Source organism: Babylonia areolata, chromosome 3 (assembly GCF_041734735.1).
Source record: "Babylonia areolata isolate BAREFJ2019XMU chromosome 3, ASM4173473v1, whole genome shotgun sequence".
Taxonomy (NCBI): Eukaryota; Metazoa; Mollusca; class Gastropoda; order Neogastropoda; family Buccinidae; genus Babylonia; species Babylonia areolata.
In genome coordinates, this window is record NC_134878.1 from 32395605 (window position 1) to 32418832 (window position 23228).

Genomic DNA, 23228 nt, shown 5'->3' on the forward strand with positions numbered 1-23228 from the left:
GATGGTGGTGGTGGTGGTGTGTGTGTGTGTGTGTGTGTGTGTGTGTGTGTGCACGCGCGCGCGCGCGCGCGCGTGCGTGCATGTGGGTGCGTTTCGTACATGCATGGTTTCGCCTTCTTTTACGACTCGACTCTGCATTATCTCAACCGTCAATGCGACTGTATGATTACACGATGATTTTTTTCTTCTTTTTTGCGAGTGCATCTGAAACAACATCCATCGAAGCTTTTGAACAAAGAAATCAAATGTAAGCTCAAGTCAACGTGAAGTGTTTTGTAGTGTAGAAATCAACAAGTGTGGAACTTACGATCTTTTATATTACTATCCTATTTCCCAAGAACACCATTCGTGAAATGTCACACAATGACAGTACAATTTATAGTGCTTTAGTGTAATCGCGCGTAGACTTTGAGGCATTGTGTATCAGGATGATGTATGGGTACCATTTTTTTTTCTTTTTCTTCTTGTAAATACCACAAACAACATTTCCAGCAAACAGAAATATCTTTCGATTCTATTGTTGTTTCCTAAGTTCATAACATTTTTCAAAATATATTTTTTTACTGTGACACATTCTAAATTAGAACCATTTCGGTCCTATTTATTTTATTTTTTCTATTTCTTAGTGGTTTAAAGATTTATCATAACACTTCAATAGTCATTATGAAAATAACACATCACAACCAGCACCTGTTTTGTTTGGAGTTCCACAGGGTTCTGTCTTTGGTCCTATACTCTTCACCATGTACACCAAACCTCTTCATACACTCATCCAAAGTCACTTTGTTTCCAATCAATCTTTCGCAGATGACACACAGCTTTATAGAACATGTCATCCTACAGACATAGATCAAACCATACAGACTTCACAGTCATGCATCACAGTTTTGTTCTATCTAGATTAGATTATGGAAATGCTCTTCTTACTGGCTGCCCTAAACACTGTGTTGACAAACTTCAAAAAGTTCAAAACTGCAGCTAAGAAACGTCAACGCATCACTCCCCTACTCGCTTCGCTTCACTGGCTCCACATTCAAGCACGAATACAGTACAAACTCTCAGTCTTTTGTCACAATTTCTTCACTGATTCTTGTCCTGTCTATCTTTCGGATCTACTTTTTGTCTATTCACCATCCAGACAACTTTGTTCTTCAAATGACAAACGCACACTGTCTATTCCAAAGAGTCGTACATAAACTTACGCTGAATGTTTCTTTTCTTTTGTTGCGGCTTATCAGTGGAATTCACTACCCTCACACCTCCGTTACACCCCAACACCAAGAGAGCACTCAAAATATCTGTTCAAACTGTACTTTTTTTCTTTTTTTTCTTTTTTTTAACTGAAACTTTTCTTGCATATGCTTACTGTGATCTTGTTGCTGGCTGTGCTGTTTGAGCTGAATCATTTGTATGCATTTGTGATGATTTTTGGTGCGTTTTTTGTGATGCTGGATCCTTATTTATTTTTGTACTATGGTGAATGTGATTTTTTTTTTTTTTTTTTTTTTTGGCTGTGATTTGTGCCTGTGTGATTTGAGACTGTGATGGTGCCTGTGCTGATTTACATTTTTTTGGTCTATGTCACTTAGTCTTAAATATGTATATTCTAGCCTATGTCATGTGAGACTGTGCTGACTTTGTACATATTTTTACGCCACTTAGTCTTAAATTTGTACATTTTATTGTGAAGCCGGTGAGCCCCACCTGAGATGGGGGTACGGCGATATATAAGCCTGCATTTTATCATTATATGCATATATTCTCTTCTTCTTCTGTTGTTGTTGCTACTCCGCAACAAAGACTTTGTTCTTGTACATAAAAACTGGTTCTAATATTGTATATCACAATATATTTTCCATTCTTTCTGATTATTACTATATTAGGTATTATCTATAGTACTTTTTGGTTTTTCACTGCAGGTCAGTGTTAACTTTGAGAATATTTTCCATGATTAAATAACCTTTAATAAAAAGCATAAATCCAATGTACACCAAACAATTCACATAAATGCAATATTTTTCTGTGAAAGTTAAATGGCTTAGTAAATGCCCATTTTCAGTTCATCAATAATATCTCTAACCCCCCACCCCCCTCCCCCCCCCTCTCCTCCCACGGGATTTTTTCTCCCTTATTTTCAAGGTGAACTGTCTTATTACCGACTTTCAATTGTTGTAAAAGAGTGGTTAAGTACCCCTTGCACTTCTTTTAACCAACCTTGTTTTGTAAAGTTCACGCTCGCCAGATATGAGATCTTTCTAGAATTTATTACATTCAATATTCATTGTGTGTGTGTGTGTGTGTGTGTGTGGTCCATACAGACCCAGTGAACTGATGTTTGGGTATTTTACAAAGAGGACTTTCCTTCCACTTTGCTGTAACCGTGTCAAATTTCCTAGCCTCTGCCATTTTTAGAGCATCCGTGTAGTTTCTGTTTTTGAATACACAATCCTCCTTTTGCAACAATATGTAACCTGTTCCATAATGCCTTTTCTAAGCTTTTTTCTTCTTCTTCTTTCTTTCTCTTTAACCCAAGTGAATAGCACAGCGTCTCTCATTGTATTGGGTGTTTTTTTGTTGTTGTTTTCTCTTTGGCGGGTAGAATCCATAAGTAAATAAGTTTTGAGTTGATCATAAAGGGATTTTGGTTGGTTCTTTTCTGGTAGATACAGAATGGTTTTTGATTTCTTCTTTCGTCCAAACCAAACATTCATCAATTTATCGTAACCAGTTTCTAGACCTGAAAATTTCATCGGAACCAGTGAAGCGTCTTGCAATGATCAAATCGAGGCAGTCTTGTCACAACGAGCGCGCCTTGCGCTCAAGTTGGATACGAATATGTCGATATTTGATGAAAACGACATATTTCGTTCCCAGATCTAAATAAAATATATGTTCCGACTATTATCCTTGAACAAAAAAACCACAAAAACAACAACAACAAAAAACAAAAAAAAACCACTCCAGCAACCTACCAGTCACTCCTGTGTTCAGCAAAACCCACAAACCGCTTCATATCACGGCAACATTATCTAGATCTGGAAGCGACTAAGAGTCCAATGCGCGCACATATGTATGCACTGTATGTATGTGTGTTTCCGCGCATGTGCGTGTCCATTCATCGACTCTTCAGCTTGTTTTGTTGGGAGCAACGTACTCTTAAGCTAACTGTTCAAACATTTGCGTTGTGTAATTCGTGGTTCGAACTATTTTGTTAAGTCGTGTGCTTATTCTATAAAGAGAAATACTGTTGGACTCAGAAAAAAAATGTTTGAGTTAAAACCCTATTACAATAAGCATGTGTAACGTTACAAAATAAACTCGGAGGGAATGAAAAATAATATATATATATATCTATATATATATATATATTTTAATAAAAAGAAAGGGTGTGTGTTGTGTGATTTAGAACGATTCAAATATGTCGTGTATGGTTTATTAACATAAGCATTTCTGAACAGAAAAAAATATGCACACTTTTAGCTTTTGTAATATTATATATTGAAGTGGAAATATACACAAAATTATGCTTCTATCCATTTATATATACAAATCGTATCAGTCTTCATTCAATCCATTACCTGTCTTGTCATTATATAGTTTGTTTGATGCTTTCAGATCCAATTAACCAGAGGCCATACTGGGGCTGGAAACACATCTAAAAACTTCAAAATTGAAACGCAAATCCAAGACTTGGACTTCCTTACACATAAAACTTACAGTTATACCAGTAATGTAACCACCTCAACTCCTTATGAGTCTGCCACAAATACTAAGCATAAAAATTGATTAAAAAAAACACAAAACAAACAAATCCGTCTCGCGTTTGGTAGAGTTCTAAGTGAATCATTCTGTGTACTCATCATCATTAGCATTTTGCTTTCTTTTTTCTGAAGCCTACTAACCTTGTGTATTTTCAGCTTTCCCATTCACATCACTCAACAGCATGAGCTGCACAAACATATAACACCTAACTGGCACACAATTGTCAAAGGTCAAGCTATTGCAGTTTTCCCCATGTGCCAAAGACAGTTGGTTTGTACAGGTCCCAAACCCCAGAACCTGACAGACACCCAAACAAAACTGATCAAAATAAGGCCAACATTTATAACACATAAATGAAACAGAAACATTTCTGGAGCAAGATTTTATTGACTGTTTATCATAACTGCTCACTGCTGCACAACCGAAGAGATTCCGTATAATAAACCAATGTCAAGCAGATATGGCTTTAGGAAGAAATAACACAAAAATACCCATCCATCAACACTTAACATTCCACATGTAAATGAAATATTAAAATTGTCATGCAACAAATCAATATACTCTTAAATCAAAGTATTTTCACAATTGAAAATATACTTTAAAATTAAATCATTTTTACAACCATTTTCTATGTGTTGTCCAAATTAAAATTCCAGCAGAGACACATACTGCATTCCTAAGAAAATAATAAATGCTTAATCTTAACTCACGCAGTACGGCCAGTCCTCTCTTCTCCTCTACACAGACCCCTCGGATGTCCAGTGGGTGTCTGAATGACCCAACCTTTAGCTTCCGTCATCAGAATTGTGGTATTCTTTGTCAACATTCACGTCTTCAGTATAAGAGCCTTCCGCTTGCAATATTTTGATGATGGTAATTGGGGTGGAACGCTGTTAACGTCGTCTCTTTCGCCGTTCGTATGGAAAGAGTTAAAAAGTGGAGATGCCAAGGCAGAATCAGTTCAGTGTTGGACTTCTGATCTAATGTTTACCAGTGACCAGGGGATTGTTGCATGAGGCAATCTGAGCAGCGCTAAGTTTGCTTCTCATTAAGAACGTTCTGAACCCCACACAAATTCCATATACTTGGGAACATTCTTAATTCTAAGCAAACTTAGCGCTGCAAAGATCGCCTCAGGCAACCCAGCCCAGGGTTCCAGGCATCATGCTTGGTGTTGTGTCCTTGGAAAGGCATTTTACTCCAAATCTTCTCACTCCACCCACGTGTGAATGGATACCTGACTGATCAGGGAATGTTAAACAGCAGAAGGAGAGGATTGGGCCTGCCATCCTATGTCTAGCCCTTGACAAAGTGGAAATGAATTGACTGCCATGATGGCTGTAAAAAGCTACGGGAACTTAAATCCTTTTTTCTTTTTCTTTTTTTTAAATTCATACTCAACCTTAAAAAAGTCCAATGTCAGAGACAAAAACGGGTGAGCAAACATATAAACAGTAAAAGGAACAAAGAGAAATCCTTCAAATCTTTATCAAAATAGCAATTCAAATACAGTGAAGCACTGAACTTCAGTGGGTGTTTTAGAATCGAAACTGAGTCCACATCATTATTCTTTATTTATGTTACCAGTATTACGGGTAACAGCCAGATATGAAATACTCAAATAGTACAAACTCAGGAAAACATGTAAATAGAATTAAATATTCATTTTGTTTTAATGAACATCCCAGACTGCTTTAATACACAAAACCAGCAAAATCACATTCATTTCACCGCCTGCTTGGGAGTATTTGTGAAAAAACAACAACAAAAAATCAAAACCACACCAACCTTTGGTATTTGTGATACTAATTTCAATAAAAAAGAAAAAAAGGAAAAAAAAGAAGACTTGAATAAATATAGAACAGTCTGTAATACTTGTGGTGACTGCAATAGTCAAATGACAGCAAGCAGAAAAGCAATTTCAATATAAGATGTGTAAGGTGGTAAAAAATAGTCACTCATTTTGGCACAGAGGCTTACTGCATTGACATGGCTCAAGCTTCTCTGTGAAAAAAACAACAACAAACAACGACAAAAGCAACTGTGAAAATTTATGTCCAGCTGAACAAAAACTTCACAGAATATTTCTGATAGTGTTGCATTTGCATACTCTGGAGCTGACAGGGTATTATGACAGTGATACATTCTCATAGGATGGCACTTAATTTACCCAGAGGGCAGGCTAGAGAATCAGGTTGAGAAGACACTAGCATTGGTGAAACACTGAAAAGGAAAATTTTTTTTTTTTACATAACACCCCAAATTCAGTCACATCATAAAACCCAACTTTAAAAGGCTTTGTAAAATACAATCATGACAAATCAGGAAAAGCACCCCAGACCAACCATAAAAACAATATTAGAAAAATACACACATCATGTTTTAGATCACAATGAGCAATCACTCATTTATGAAAGATCAAGGGTGATAACATGAAAGTGTTGATAATGTTAAAGCGAATCAGATTTGAAGGCACACCAAAAGCAGTCACTTTCAAGACACTTCTATAAAAAGATATAAATCAGAGTCCAGTGAAACCTTAAGAAAAAAAAAACACTTTACAAAGTAACATACAATATCTTATTTTAAACAAGGGGCACATGTAAACATGTTAAGATACTTTATCTTAAACAATATGCTATCAAGCAATGCTCCCTGATATGCTTGGCAGAATAATGGAACATTATTAGCACATACATTATTGTATCATTTGCAGTTGTGAATAAACAGTACGGATTCCCAACTGGCAATAAGCAATTTACCACCACCTGCTGAAAAACACACACACCAATCTACTGTCCTGGAACGGCTGGCTTCAAGGAAAATGAGACAACTAACAAAGTGGCTGGTAATGCACCAATAACAAAATCAGCACCTTGCAACGTGGATAATACGAAATTACAAGGAACTCAAAACACTGTCTTAGTTTCAATTTCGGTTCCTCAACGAGGCGTCACGGCATTTGGACAAATCCATATGTTACACCACATCTGCTAGGCAGATGCCTGACAGCAGCATAACCCAATGTGCTTATCGGGCCTTGAGTGCATTCATGTATATTTTTGTACCTATCACAGTGGATTTCTTCTTCAGAATTTCGCCAGAGGACTACACGTTTGATGCCATGGGTTCTTTTTTCAGTGCACCATATGTGTGCTGCATATGGGACCTCAGTTTATCATCTCATCAGAATGACTGGATGCTCAGTTTGATTTTCCAGTCTAACTTGGGAGAAAGGGTGAGAATGGGAAATGAACCCAGACCCTCAAGGATAACTGTATTGGCAAATGAGAGTCTTATCCATTCTACCACGCTCCTCCTCTATCTTACCAACAAGAAAAACAAGAGAGGCAAAGCCTTCGAGACCCACTTATGATATGCACTTTATCCAATAATGGAATCATGAGGAAAAAAACAAAGAGAGAGAAAAAAAATAATTCAAAATGTGTACTGTATCAAAATATAATTCAGCTTGGAAAAAAGAGGAAGAAAGAAAAGAAAAATCAGAGTGGTATCAATCCATGCACTTTTGGGTCAGAAGCAAGATGACTTGCTAACAGTGCTAAGACACTTCTGAAAGAAGCAAGATGACTTGCTAACAGTGCTAAGACACTTCTGACTACTATGCACCAAAATTAATATATGAACTTTTGTTTCTTTTAGTGTGACATCTGATTACTGTATTCGAGGTGATAGCACCGCATAAATTTGGTTATTTCTATGTATCTCAATTATTCATACATTCCAGAAACTGGGAAAAGCCCAATTATATATATATATTTTTTTTTAATAAATTTTTTATCCAGAGTCTCAATGAAATAAACCATTCATGAACAGCTTAATCCAGAGAACTTACTACCTAATATTGGATGACTGTAAAGATTTTTCCCCCCACTATGTTTAATTCAAATTTGGTACTAGCAGACAAAGCACTTAAAGAAAAAAAGTATTAACCTTTAACACACACACACACACACACACACACACAGACAACCAAACACTGGGTTATAATACAGGCTCATTTTGTTTACACAAGTGAGTCAAAAAAGGCTGTCATATATCACTGATCAAGTGGATGGGGGTGGGTGGGGTGGGGGGGAGGAAGAGTGCACTGATAAGACTGGAAGTAGTCCAAGAACAAAGTCAACAGGAAGAGCAACACAAGCATCAGTGCTGTTTCAAGGACTGGACTGCACAGACATCAGACAGTGAAGAGGACTCTCTGGAATCCCAAACTGCAGAGAAAATGATTCAAGAGGTAAGACAGCTGGACACATAGTTTATCAAAAACAGTCTAAAGCATAATTATGTGGATTTGTCAACATTATCCTCTGTGTGTGTGTGCACGCACATGTGCGTGTGTGTACACATATGCATGGGTATGCGTGTGCGTTTATGTGTGTGTATGCATTTGCATGTGTTTATTTGCTTGTAAGTACCCTTTACATAAAATTGTACTATCTTGATCTGATCTGGTCTTTCACACTGTCATTTAAAGATATGCAATTCTAGTAAAAGCTCCACAGACAGATCTAATAATTATTGTTACAAATCCTCGGAATACCAACTGTTATATAAATAAATCCACAGAACAGATCACAAGCACAGATTATTAGATCACAAGCATTAATAAGAATTCAAAGCTTTCATACAAATGTAACTGCAGCAATATACTCAACAACTGTACAGCGTTAAGAAGTCTGGATGAAAACTAAACCAGCATACTGAATTTATGAGTAGAGCATTGCAAAGTTTCTTTCAGAGGCAACTGTATAAGCAGATGAATATTTATCTGCCTTCAATCAGCTACGTTCCCTTCATCTCTCTAATAGTTTTCTACAATGCTCCCCCCCCCCCTCCTTCTTTTTTTTTCAAGGTTGAACATATGAATGACTTAGTTGTTATTTCTCTACAACTGTTTTTCTTACACGGTTGATGGTAATATGTCAGCTAAATGTGAAAACAAAATGGTTTTGAAAGAATTAAGCAAGAAATGGATAACTGTAATTTCTCTGCAGTGTTTTTTCCCCCCTTCTTGACATTAAGCCAATTCAATGTGACAAAGGGAAGCATAGCCAGAATGGTATAAGCAGGTCATTTACAGTATGGAATGACTTTCTCCCTCTTTGGTTGACATATTGTGCAAAAGCACAAACAAACTCATTTGGAAAATATTCAAGTCTTCTTAAGTATAAGAAAAGGAATACAAATGACACTGACAGCAGCAATGCCACAAACATTCATCCATTAATTTCTTTTAACAATGCATTAACATCTTGGAACAATATTAGTAAAAGACATGTGTTTGGGAGTGTAGCTCTTGAAATAACATTCAGCATAATCATGTGTCCACTCATCACAAAAGGTCCCTTGAGGAAACAGCCACACAAATGATCTCAAGGGAAACAACTGCTGCATGCTACAATGGTCATGTGTATGTCTTATTGCTACCCTTTGAAGCAGTCACTGAGACTGAGCTTTTCTTCTTTGCCCCCCCCCCCCCCCCAAAAAAAAAATTCTCTGATTGCTTCCATTTAAACCTTTTTGGGTCGCTGCTTATATCACAACAGATGCCAACGTTGTTTGTTTTGTTTTTATATTTTAATGACAACATAGCAGAAATGCACCTACTGAATTGTAAAACAACATTGAAGCACAACAAGGGTGCTGAAGTCTAAACAAACAAATGTTAGTGAAAGATGAGCTTTTCACTCTTTGGCAAATAGAAATTCAAAGGCAATTTCTCTTCTTGAGCATAAAGCAAGATCAGTTTTCTGCAATGCAATTTCACAAATCTGACAACAGGGCCAAAAGGGTTAAAACAAGTTTATCAGTTCTGATTTATTTTGAATAAAAAGAAGACATTTTGGGAGGGTGGTGTAAAACATGAACAGCAGACAGTAATAATTTGAAAAAGAAAAACTTGAGTATGCTTTACTTTATCAGCAAATAACCAACTTATTTCCAAAAAATAATACTGTTTTCTTAAAAAAACTTATCTTTTGTTAAGGACTAGGATGAAAATTACAAATGTATGGACTGTTGGGGATACAAACAGTGATTTTAAGACTGAGCATTTCACTGAGTGGTTTTAACTGAAGTTCTGTGTGTTGTTAGAAGGTAAACGCAGTGGTGTCTTTTTCTCCACCAGCACCCACATATATATATTTTCTACAAGACAGTTTATGTGGTTGACTAGCACTAGTAAGACACAGAAAAAAAGTTAAGTAATTAAAAACTGTATTCATATAAAGAAATATGCAACAATGAGAACATCTTCTTGACAGATAACAAATACATAAATATGCTTTCACTGTAAGTTCTTGATTTTTTTTTTTTTTTTTTTTTTTACAATACACTGTATAAAAAGGCTGTTGAACATGCAGCTTTTAACATATCTCCAATTTAATATAAACAGGCAACTAAAAATGCTGCTTTGATTGCCTATAAACAGACAACACCTATCAAATAGTTGTAACATGTACAGACAAAATCCGACAAAAAATAGTCTGAGCAATATCACTGATAGCAAGGCACACAGAGAGTAGCTATTTCACAGCTGCAAGGGTGTACAATGGCAGTTTAAAGTATCTAGCATTTTGCCCATATTATACCATATATGCAAGCTTTTTTCTGAAATGCCATGTGGCCACTCTAATCTTGGCCATGACCCAGAATTTCAACAGGCTTATATTCTCACCATAGCTAACTGCTGTATCAAATCCAATGAAGATTGGTAGCAAGACAAATTGCGTGGTTGCAAGACACAATTACATATCATGTCTACAACACTGTTTTATGACTTGAATACTGTTTTGTGATCATCACCTATCGATTCAACCTTCAACTTTAACAGAACTCATGCGTAAATTTTAATAAGGTTCGTGCTCATCATCATGGCCAATCACTGTACCAAACTTGAAGCTGAAGATTACAAGTACAAGCAAAACACAAGCTCTTTGATGCCAAACATTGTAAGTTATGTATGCATCAACAGACACATACCAAACCACTATATACTGTATCATGCCCTTTGCTTTGTTGCAAGTGTAAGGGAAGACAAAAGGGTAAAAAAAAAAAAAGAAGGAAAGAAAGAATGAATGGGAGAGAGAAAGGAAAGAAGAAAGGAATGAATCAACCGTAGAAAAAAAAAAATAGAAAAAAAAGAGGAGAAAAAACTGCAACTTAAATGTATAGGATATGAATGCATACTTGTCAATATTTCATTCACTCTGCATATTTGAGTCGTCTTTTCATTTGCAGCAGCAGCAGCAGCAGCACCACCATCATCAACAACAACAACAACACACACACACACACACACAGATACACACACACACACACATTGCTGCTTTCACACACACTGTATGAAAATGTGCTACACTAACAAAATAACGGGGAGCCAACTACCACCAGAATCACATAAATGTACACACACTCACACCTGTGATAAGGCCTCAAAACTCCCTGCAAACAAGAAAGCATCACCATGGAAGATAATAACAAAAACTGAGTTTCATTTTCTCCAATCTGCAGTCCCAACATGCAGAAGCATGTCAATGCATTTGACAGAGTAAAAGCAAATAATAATTCCATATATTATAAATGAAGAAACTCAACAAACTGCCAGAGTGTGGACATACTAATAATGCTCTGTGCCGAAGGACGCAAGAGATTCTTTCAAACTCAAAACTCTAGTCACACCTGTGTACCCTTCTCACTGTTCTTTCCTCACGTTCCCAGCCAACTTTCGCCTGATGACCAGCTGGAAGACAAACACCAAGCCCAGATTGACGATGAGACCAATGACAGCAGCACCGTAGGTACCCAACAGGGTAGGAGGCACGCTGGCGTAAAGATTCTCCCGGTCAGCAGCGATGTCCTTGTAGATGGCATCCAGCTGCTTGAGGGTGGTCATCATGATGCACAGATGGAAGATCTGGTGCCCGTGGCCCACAAAGTCGAAGCAGCCCGGGAAGAGGCGCTGAGGAATGTCGGAGCTGAAGAAGAACCCCCCGCAGATGAACCACAACACCTGCTGGATGTGGTCGCCCAGGCTGGGCTCCCAGTAGGAGTGGAACAGGTGCAGATACACCTGGTACCTGCAGTCATACAAATACAGGTGCTATTTTTACTGGGTTGTCAGTAGGAGTGGAACAGGTGCAGATACACCTGGTACCTGCAGTCATACAAATACAGGTGCCTATTTTACTGGGCTGTCAGTAGGAGTGGAACAGGTGCAGATACATCTAGTACCTGCAGTCATACAAATACAGGTGCTATTTTTACTGGGTTGTCAGCAGGAGTGGAACAGGTGCAGGTACACCTGGTACCTGCAGTCATACAAATACAGGTGCTACTTTTACTGGGTTGTCAGTAGGAGTGGAACAGGTGCAGATACACCTGGTACCTGCAGTCATACAAGTACATGCTTCTTTTACGGGGTATCAGTAGGAGTGGAATAGGTGCAGATACACCTGGTACCTGCAGTCATACAAGTACATGCTACTTTTAAGGGGCATCAGTAGGAGTGGAACAGGTGCAGGTACACCTGGTACCTGCAGTCATACAAATACAGGTGCTACTTTTACTGGGTTATCAGTAGGAGTGGAACAGGTGCAGGTACACCTGGTACTTGTCAGGCAAATACAGGTGCTAGTTTTAATGAGCTCTCAGTAAAAGTGGAACAGGTGCAGGTACACCTGGTACCTGCAGTCAGGTAAATACTGGTGCTACTTTTACAGGGTTATCAGTAAATGTGGAACAGGTGCAGGTACACCTGGTACCTTCAGTCAGGTAAATACAGGTGCTACTTTTACAGGGTTATCAGTAAAAGTGGAACAGGTGCAGGTACACCTGGTACCTGCAGTCAGGTAAATACTGGTGCTACTTTTACAGGGTTATCAGTAAATGTGGAACAGGTGCAGGTACACCTGGTACCTGCAGTCAGGTAAATACTGGTGCTACTTTTACAGGGTTATCAGTAAATGTGGAACAGGTGCAGGTTCACCTGGTACCTTCAGTCAGGTAAATACAGGTGCTACTTTTACAGGGTTATCAGTAAATGTGGAACAGGTGCAGGTTCACCTGGTACCTGCAGTCAGGTAAATACAGGTGCTACTTTTACAGGGTTATCAGTAAAAGTGGAACAGGTGCAGGTACACCTGGTACCTGCAGTCAGGTAAATACAGGTGCTACTTTTACAGGGTTATCAGTAAATGTGGAACAGGTGCAGGTTCACCTGGTACCTTCAGTCAGGTAAATACAGGTGCTATTTTTACTGGACTCCAAGTAGGAGTGGAACAGGTTCAGGTACATCTGGTACCTGCAGCTGGGTAAATACAGATGCTTCTTTTACTGGGCTTCCAATAAGAGTGGAACATGTACCAGTATTTTGCTACTGATATAAACATTGCTCCAGTAACTTCAACAGTTCTATCCTGTCCAAAATGTAATACCTTCGGTGGTGTGTGTGTGCATGTGCGTGTGCGTGCGTGCGTGCGTGTGTGTGTGCGTGCGTGTGTGTGCGTGCGTGCGTGTGTGTGTGAGAGAGAGACACTGACACTGACATTACACAGGTTTAATTGTGAAGGCCACCAGCTCATACACAAAGGGGTGGGGGATACAATGGGGCAATTCGATCGCTCTTCACACACAAACACACACACACACACAAAAAGAAAAAAAGAAAAAAAAAGAAGAAAAAAAAAAGGTGTACTGTACGTGAGTAGCCGATAACTGGATGAAAAATACATAGCATGTGAGAGAGAGAGAGAGAGACTGTGAGCATGTGTATGTGTGAAATGAACATGTGAAGTGTAACAAAAGAGGGGAGTTATAGAAATTATAGTGGGATTAACTTATAGTTATACAGATAAAAAAAAAAAAAAAAGACTGAAATAAAAGACTGAAATACTTTAAGTCCTCTGATTCTGAGGAGTCCCCAAAGGACAAAAAAGACATCGCTTAGTTACAATCACACATTAATATGGCTTGAGAGAAGCTTAATACCCTCATGTCAAAGTTATTCATTTCACTGTCATTCATTTGTTTTTAAAAGCTAAACACCCTGAAAATAACTCATTTCATCTTTTAATCCTTTACTTTTATCTATAACTCCCACCTATCCTCTTTAATTATTTTTTTTAGTATTCTTCCAGATTCAGACTATCCTGTTTCATATTCAGCTGGGTGAAAAGAAAGAACTGGAGATAAGAATTCTGGAACAAACTCTGCAAGGGATGAAATACTTCTTTTCATGTGCTGTGCACACACATTTATTTCTGTGTTTTCTCTTTGTCAACCGGCTGTGTAACAGCTAAAATAATGGAAAACAACCTTAAAATGGAACACAATCTCATATATCATGGCACCTACATAACAGACGGATTGTTAAGATGTTCCCTTCGTTCTAGAAGCAAATAAATTTAAAATCAAACAAGCATTATGGACAAGGAAGAGGCAAACGTGCCATTGACAAGGAAAAAATATCCAGCAGAAAAAGGTAATAACACTCAGGTCTGTCACACACGTCACCTACTCACATGATGGGCAAGATGAGCCAGGAATAGATGGCCATACAGGACCCAATCTGCCACAGGCGACGGGTGAAGGGGTACGGGCGGACATAGTACACCTTGGCTGTGGAACAACACAGACACACCACAGAGCTCAGCAACACACCCACCGGGGCCGCAAAGCGGTGTGGAAATGTGTCGAAGATGTCTTCGTGCATGCAGTACCAGTAGTGGGCGATGGTGCTTCCCAGGCCCTGGATCCCGATGCCTGCATAGTCCATGAGGAAGCAGGTGTAATGTGCAATCTCTGACCTGCTGCAGAAGCAGTGTGCTCCGCTGCTGAAGATGTAGAGAATGAACGTGGAGAGGAAGTAGGTCCCAAGGGGCCACATGTAGGGGTCGTTCACCATGTCAAACTCCATGGAGAAAACATAGAAACGATAAACAGCAGCAACCAAAGCAATCAAATGTGTCCACACATTCATGCACTCATTGTGAACCTGAAAAACGCTGAACAGGTAATAGGACCAGGGCTGGTGAATCTGTCGGAACCCGGTTTCCACATGGGGTTCGTGAAACACCTGAGGTACTGCTGTCTTGGTGACGGTGGGCACCAGACATGGAAACTCCTGAGCAGTTCTCTTGGCGCTGCTGGCATGGACATGGAGGTTGTTGACGGCAGTTTCTTCAGAGCTGAGCGCACCACTGGTTACCATTGTGACCATGTCATTTCTTGCCATCTCTTCATTCTTCTGTCACTAAAGGATGGTATGCTGCATCATGAACCCCCAAACAGTTGACCTTTGTACTGAGTCTGCCGTCTCTGATTGGAACATACACAGGAAACACACACAAATGTTGAAATTCAAAAAACGAATGCAAAAAAAAAACAAAAAAACATCCATTAACAAATCTCTTGTTCCATTTTCTGCAAAGCACATATACCTAAAAAAAATATTTAAAAAATTAAAATGTCCTCATCAATCTTCCAAAAAGTAAAGCCAAATGTGATTTATTCAGTTTACACATTTTGGTACAAAGAACTGTGACATGTTCTGCTTCTATATGCTTGATGGCTAAATGTGCCAATGTCATGGGCACAAATCCAATTTGAGGCATAAATTTCTTTTTGTTGTTGTTGTTGTTGTTGTTGTTGTTTGTTTGTTTGTTTCTTGTTATTGTTTAGTTTTTTGCTTCAGCCACCTCTGCTCACAAGCTAATGGTTAAAACAAGGGCAACACAAACAGGTTTCATCCACTTCACAAAAGTCTTGCTCAAATCTTCTAAATGACACTGCCAGTGTCTGTCTTGAGCCTGGGTTTCATAATGAAAGGAAGCACATAATACAGTCCAATCACACAGCAAATAACAGATGTGATCCCCAAAGCATCAATTTTATTTTTGCCATGCTCATGAATCATCATCTTTTTTTCTAAACGGAAAAAAAAAATTATTGACCGGTGCAGCTGTTCAAGCTTTGTTCTCATGGCGGTCTCAGTTTCAACTTCTTCACTTCCCAGCCTGATCTGTGTATACTATGATTATGTCAAAAATGTTCACTGTCAACAAACTCCTGGAGACTATGGCTGAAGGGATACAGGCATGATATCCACATTCAGTGGGAACACAACCTCAGACACTATCTCTAGTCAAGCTTATCAGGTGGTTTCCTGTGTATTTTTGCGTGGAACCAATGCTGGTCTGACCACTGAATGTTACCAAAGTGACTCAACAGCAGTGGGTGGCCTCATTTCAATCCAATAATGATATTTCCTTATGGGGTGCTGGTACAAACACTGGGTATCATTGTGTGGGGGAAGATGGGACTAGTGGTGTGACAATTAATGTTACTGAAGTGCTATATAAGATTGGGAAATAACTTCTTTTTTTTTTTTTTAAGTTGTAGAATGATTATGCTCTTTCAACACGTCATCTACCTTAACACCTCAGAATACATGTAATTACGACCATTCTGATCAATTCTGACAGATTATTTGTAGTGCTGGGATCATTATGTTTTGCTTCTTTTTTCTTTTCTTTTTTTTAAATTCTAAATGTCTGTGACTATCAGGTATCATCCATTTTGAAACATTTGAATTACATCCTTGACTATCCAGTCTTCAAAGGGTTATCAGTAAAGCACTTTGTTCAGTCAGCTCATCAATAAACAACTAAGGCAAACTATGTTCTTGCTTTGTTAAACTAGTTTCAATAGATGAGTCAAATACAACAGTCATATGACTAATATCACTTTTCTCTTAAAGTGTGCATTTGTGACTCATGAACATGTCTTAAATCTGGTTAAAATGTTTTTGTCATTTTAGAGCCAACTAAAACATGACCCCCATCCCACCGATGCACACACACACACACATGCAACTGAGAGAAATATGCTTGCTCTGCATGTCCATCTAGAATTGAGTGTTTGTGCAATGTATACTGTAAGCAAGAGTACATGCACATATGCATGCATAAGTGTGTGCATGTACATGCATGTGTGTGTATGCACATGAATATGACTGTGTCTGCATATGCATCTGTAAGCATACATGTTTGCTGATCATATGTCATTCTGTAATGTAAACATACACAGTCAGCAAGCAAGCTCAGGGAAAATAATGTATACATGTACAAGAAGTGGACTTTGGTCCCTTAAAAAACATCCCTACCCCAAGACAGCTGAAAGCAAAAAGAAATAACAACAGCAAAAACTGTTGCTATTGTGCTGGACACAGTCCAGAAATGAATAGTGGCCTAGCGTTTCAGTGGCATGTATCCAGCATGAGAACAAGACGACTGACGACACACTGATGGGAAGAAGCCCTGAACAGGAACCAAAGTAGGAAACCTGCACTTGACTCATCAGGATCAAGCATACAAATATTACAAAGGCATACAGTTATTTCAGTTATGCTTGTCCCTTACACATGCTGTAAACCGTCAAAAGTTTGCTTGATTCACTTTTGGGTATCATGTAGCACTAACTTTGCGACTGCATAAAACAGTGATTGAATCTTGAGTAGGCAGTATAAAATCTGGAAATAGAATTTTGTGTCATGACAAACAAAAAACAATCTCTTCCTCTTTTCTTTGACTTTTACCAAGGCAGGCACACAACTGACAGATGGATTAATGAACAAAGATATTATTCAATAATTTCATAATAACAATAATTATCCAATTTTTTTCCCCATAAAATCCAGAGTAAAGATATGTTTTTATATGAGTCTGTCATTGTTTCTACATGCGTATGTCACAAATCATGCATTTTTCTTGTTTATTATAGGTCTTTTCTTGAAAAAGCTTGCATCAAAAATATACCCTAATCCTTTTGTTCCTATATTTAAAGAATTTGGTCTCTTTTAAAACATACCCCATACACAGACATGAACGAACAAATTTACCAATCACAGAATGCAAATACACAAGAACAATCATTCTTTCCAACATGTATGTTATTCATATGCAAACATGAGTGTGTAGATGTTTTATTTTATGAGCATTTCTTTCTGTTTATCATGTTCCAATGGTGATGGTATATAGATACAGAGATAAAGATGACAATGCACATGTTTTATGTATACATCCAATGAATCAGTTTCTAACATTTCCTCAGTAAAGTTCCATGTCATATCCACCAATGACGAATTTAGAATGCTTACATCATGTCATCCTAGTTTCAGCATCACACAAGGCATTGTTCACTGGTTGTGGCCGGCTGAGGAAACGCACTGACTTATGTATCCACAAACGTTTCTCAATCTCTGACAAAAAGTCTTAAATGTGATTAACTTTCTTGTTAACAAACAAAATGATTCAAAGGATTTTAATTATCAGGTGTAAGTGTGTGTGTGTGCTGCCAAACTGAACACAGTCCTTTGTACTGAAATCAGACAGGGAAGTGAGAACTGCTCAAGAGAAGACTCTCCAAGTGACAGGAAACTTTGTGGGAAGTCGTGTACAATGGCCAAGGCAAGTAAAGATGGTGGTGTTGGCACAGAGGAGAACCATTTTCCTGAAGGATTTAGCTTTTCTGATCTCAAATCAATCATTTCCGAGATGGAGGAATCACAAACTGACATCTATGTGAGTATATAATTATATTTCTTCTTCTTTCTTCTTCTCGTTTGTTAGATGTGTGAGTACATTTTATGAACACTGATACTTTTTGAGTTCAAGTGGAAAGTTAGAAAAACCGCAAAACATAGTAGAAGTTCTATCAGTAATATTTGTTCCTGTACATGTGCATGTGTGTGTGAAACCTGTGTTGTAAGGAAAGGGCGTGTATACATGCATGTGCATATGTCTAAAATCTAAATCTGTGAAAACAATACACATACACAGGGAAATCTTGGAGATGATATCAAGATACTGGTGTGTGTGTGTGTGTGTGTGTGTTTGTGAGAGAGAGAGAGAGAGAGAGAGAGAGAGAGAGAGAGAGAGAGAGAGTGTTGTGTGTGTTTGTGTGTGTGTGATATTCATGTTTATGTGTGCGAAATCAAATGCAAGTGTGAGTGCGTGTACATGTGAGACACTTAGTCAAAATATTAATGGGTTGAGGTTTTTTCGCTCTTTTTTTTTTTAGCTACCGCAAGAGGTATAGGAATCAAATTTGGAATGATGACTGACACTGATAAACCTTTTTAGCTATTTCTTTTATCAAGAGATTACACTTCAATTATGGTTCAGTCATATTGCAAGTGAAGCATAACAAAGTTGGTGGACAAGGTACAGCTCTCCTCTTTTTAAGAAAGTTTCTTAAAAACTTTACCAAACTTGGTACACCAATTTCTTAGAACATAAGCTCGAATGAAGTTTAAGTCTGAAATGAAAGGCAAAGACTGCGGTCACAAGCATGACGTTAAAAGAAAAAGCATGAAAACATTACAGAACTTGGGTTCTGCAGCAATGTTCATCAAACCTGGTACAGTGACAGGTCACAGCCTGAATACAAACCCTGTTAAAATCCAAGATCAAAGCCCTTTTCACAAAAAAGCGACAATAACGTAAACATAAATTTAAACGTAAACAATAATTTGCTTGCCAGCATTCACGTTTAAACTAGTAGTATTCAAAGGATTTGAAGGGTGAACTAAACCAGTGGCACCAGCCACACACTGCCCATTACAATTGACATATTCAAATGGTGTCTGCACAGCTGCTTGAAATCAGAATTATAAACTGATAGTGGACACACTGCCCATTACAATTGCCATATACAAATGGTGTTTGCACAGGTACTTGAACTATAAAGTGATGGTGGGTGCAAAAGCAATAACAATCAACAAGTTAAAAAAAAAGAAAAAAAAAGCCTTATTGAGGTAGGTATTAACCAGCTTGTACCAAGTAACAGATATATATATATAAATTTAATCAAATGGCCATTAAAAAGAGGATCAGCTTCATATCCACCTGAAATGTGAATTACTCTTTTAGCCACACATGACACATGACCAGAGAACAAGGGGAAAAGATGTCCATGCCCAAGTTTGTTTTTTGTTTTTTTTCATCCCACAATCTCCATATAACTTAATTTTCAACTCTAACATTTTCCACCTCAGAGACAAGGAACAATTCTACCAAGCAAAACCACTGAATGTATGACTTCACATTTTCTGTCAGCTATCATTCCTTGTGAGGGGTTGTGGTAGAAGCAATTCTAGGTGCTTGACTTCTGATCCAGTGCTCACCAGTGCTTAGGGTTTGAGGCCCGGCTACTGTCTGGTTTTGTGCCCTTGGGAAAGGCAGTTTACTCTGGTTATCCTTACTCTATCAAGGTGTGAATGTGTGTCTGATAAGATAAGATAAGAATAACTTTATTGTCTCCAACTAGAGAAATTTGGTCAGGTGCATTATCACAACACAGACAAGTAAACAACATGGAGACCAGAACTGTAAAGAAAACAACAACAAAAAACACACCAGCTATTACAGTATTAGAAATATAATGAAGACACAAAAGTAAAAATATCACAAACACTGTTTCATACATGCATTTCACACATTGCAGGTAATATTTCAAATGTAAGATCAAAGAATTAATAAACATTATTTTGAACATAATCATAAGCATAGCCTACTATATTGCACATTGATTATAATAATAATAAGAAAAATTACTTTATTATCTCATAAAGATAAACTGCATCCGATGCAGCAAAACACATCCAGATAATCAGCACACACACACACACACACACACACACACACACACACGGATTACTTCATTAAACAGGAGTAATAAACAATATGTCTTCAAATAAAAGCATTTCACATGTTTGCTTTAAAAACATTGCAACTGATAATTATTATATTGTAATTATTAATGTAAATATATTTAAAATATGAACGTTAATATTAAACATATAGTACTGTCCATTCATCCTGCATATTGCACATTCATAACAACCATTTTTTAAGCTAAGTACCAACACTAGAACAAGGTACAACCTATCATGCACGGACTTTCACACCTACTCACATGAAAGCATGTGCACATACTCCACACACACACAACACACACACACAGTGACACACACACACAGTGACATACACACACACAGTGACACACACACACACACACACATAGTTCTCAAGAATTTTAAAGGTGGATTGAACTTGGAATAAAAGTCTTCAGAGCTCTGGATTTCAACTTTAAAGTTCTGTAGCACCATCCTGATGGCAGTAGCTCATAGTACTTTGCTAAAATATGTGTGTCATCGGTTGCTATCTGCCTGCTTTTCTGAACCAATCGCTTCTCATACAACTCTTGCATACTAGCTTGCCTCACTCCCACAATTTTACTGCACACACTCATGATATTCAAAACACGCTTACTCCTCACTCCCAAACTTCCATATCAGCACAAAAATGAAACTGTGAGCACGGACTCAATACAACATCGATAGTAAGTTTGAAGAATATTGGAATTTATACCACTATTTCTAAGTTTCTGCAAACAAAATATTCTAAATTGGCATTTCTTGTGAATGGAATCAACATTCCTGTCAAAAGTCAGCTTATTGTCTAAGATAGTCCCTAAATATCTATATTCATTCACCCTCTCCACTGTTTGACCATCTATAACAAGGTTAGCTACAGGCAAGGGGTCTTTCCGAAAATCTATCAACGTTTCTTTTGTTTTCAATACGTTGAGATCCAGATAGTTTTCCTCAAACCAAGAACAGAACTTTTTGATTTCAGTAAAGTAAATAGCGTCAGAGTTGGACATATCTTCAACAGCTGAATCATCAGAATATTTTATGACAGGAGTTTCCTCCGTGCCTCTGCAGTCATTTGTGTACAGTGTAAATAGGACAAGGGACAGCACTGTACCTTGGGGCTCACCACTAGAAGTAGAGTTTAGAGAAGAGTGGGCAGAATGAAAATGGATGTACTGAGTTCTATTGAGGAGAAAGCTTACTATCCAAAGAGTAAGCTTTGGATCAACATCCAAGCCCAGCAGTTTGAGGGCAAGGAGAGGTTGTATTAAGTTAAAAACGGAAGAGAAGTCAACAAAAAGAATATGAACAAAATATCCTGTGTTATTCAAATGAAGGAAAGCATAATGAAAGAAAGTTAGGACAGCATGGTCAGTAAGTTTAATACTGCAGGAGAGGACTGGGCCCTGCCTACCTATGCCAAGTCCTAGACATATTTGATATGAAATCACTGCCCTGATGGAAGTGAAAAAAAAGAAAAAAAACAAAACAACTGTGGGACCTTTAAACTTGAAGAAACCAAAATAAATATAATAATATATTCCTCAAAAAGCAATGGCATGGCTGGGTGAGCTTGGTGGACTTCTCAGTGGAGCTATTCAGACAGCATTGTGCACTATGGAGACAACAGTTTCAGTGTTGTTTTTTTCTACAGGGAGGTGCTTTAAGGGTGCTGGGTGGAGGCGATGAATATATCTGTACTCTTTTCTGATACCATTGGCCATATTGGGTGAATGAAACCAGAAATTATTATTTCCACCACTGCCAGTCATGACAGTGACATACAGTCCATTAACCAGATCAGACAAAAGACCAGTTTTCATGAATGAGGGTCCAAGAGAAATCAGCACCAAATAATGCAAGCAAAAAAAAAAAAACCACCAAAAAAGCAAACAAACAAAAAAAACAAAAAACAAAACAAAAAAACAGAAAAAAGGTCAACTGAACATGGCTGAAGGGGGCTGTATTTCATTTAACAGGCTCGTTAATATGAACATGATGACGTTCCTGGGAACATCTTGTTCTAATAATATTAACTCCTTTGTCTTTGTTTCTTATTCGTCGTTCAAATTTTCTGTCTGATGTATGTCTTTTTGCGTGTGTTTCCACAAGAGTTTAATAGTTTTCCGGACTTCTCTGTTTTCACTAACCCTGAGAACTCTTGAACTATATCTTCCAAAGTCTGGAAGGGTCAACAACTGCATCTTCTTAAATGTTAAAGAGAACTCTCTGATGTGTGCAATCAAAATTTGATAAGTCCAATGAATTAATAATTTTCAAAACATCGATGCCCACGTGCACACTGACAATCACGCAGGAAACACATGCTGATGTACGGGACCGAGCTGCCCAGTTGTCATTACTGACTGAAAGACATCTGCTGGAAAAATACAGAACATTTAACGAAGCTACTTTTTTCTGTTCTGTTTGTGTAACAAATAATCAACATTTCGCTGTCGTAACACACCTATATCCTGACTGCCTTTCTGAAATCTCCACCGGAAGTGTTATTTTGTCTAAGGTTTTTAAAAAGTCGAATTTTGTGCGAATCAGCGGCCCCTCGGCTGGCGGTGTTTTCATTCAGCTTTCGATGGGCAACTAAATTCGAGTATACTGACCCGTTAGCGTTCAAACTATAACAGTTTGGGAGCCTCTTCCGTTTTCTGTTTTGCGAGAGCAGCAAAGGCAGATAGAAAACCGCAAGGCGGCGCTGTCTGCTGTGTCCTGT

At 38.0% G+C, this 23228-nt stretch overlaps 2 protein-coding genes across 4 annotated transcripts in view; one reads left to right on the top strand and one right to left on the bottom strand.

The window, feature by feature from the left end:
- Positions 1 to 4129: 4129 nt before the first annotated feature.
- LOC143279951 (membrane progestin receptor beta-like) lies at positions 4130 to 23196 on the bottom strand. Of its 3 annotated transcripts, none has more exons than XM_076584322.1 (3): positions 23119 to 23196; positions 14307 to 15102; positions 4130 to 11864 (listed from the first exon to the last, which is right to left on the bottom strand). In XM_076584322.1, exons 2-3 carry the CDS (start codon positions 15017 to 15019, stop codon positions 11480 to 11482), a joined length of 1098 nt encoding a protein of 365 aa, XP_076440437.1. In that variant the 5' UTR covers positions 15020 to 15102; positions 23119 to 23196; the 3' UTR covers positions 4130 to 11479. The 3 variants fall into 3 exon arrangements, with proteins under 3 accessions (XP_076440437.1, XP_076440438.1, XP_076440439.1); XM_076584323.1 differs by lacking the exon at positions 23119 to 23196 and adding an exon at positions 22968 to 22993; XM_076584324.1 differs by lacking the exon at positions 23119 to 23196 and adding an exon at positions 22808 to 22948.
- The window catches only part of LOC143279950 (focal adhesion kinase 1-like), a 129933-nt gene continuing 124691 nt past the window's right edge, over positions 17987 to 23228 (top strand). The window contains exon 1 of the mRNA XM_076584315.1: positions 17987 to 18365. Coding sequence (XP_076440430.1) covers positions 18243 to 18365 — 123 coding nt within the window. The 5' untranslated portion in view covers positions 17987 to 18242. The remainder of the gene's footprint in view (positions 18366 to 23228) is intronic.

What these genes read in the sequence shown, in the direction of transcription:
- LOC143279951 (XM_076584322.1), bottom strand. Translation starts at nt 15,019, where the DNA reads ATGGCAAGAAATGACATGGTCACAATGGTAACCAGTGGTGCGCTCAGC. An exon ending in TGGCTCATCTTGCCCATCAT is followed by an intron (nt 11,865 to 14,306) that starts GTGAGTAGGTGA and finishes GTATGACTGCAG; the next exon opens with GTACCAGGTGTATCTGCACC.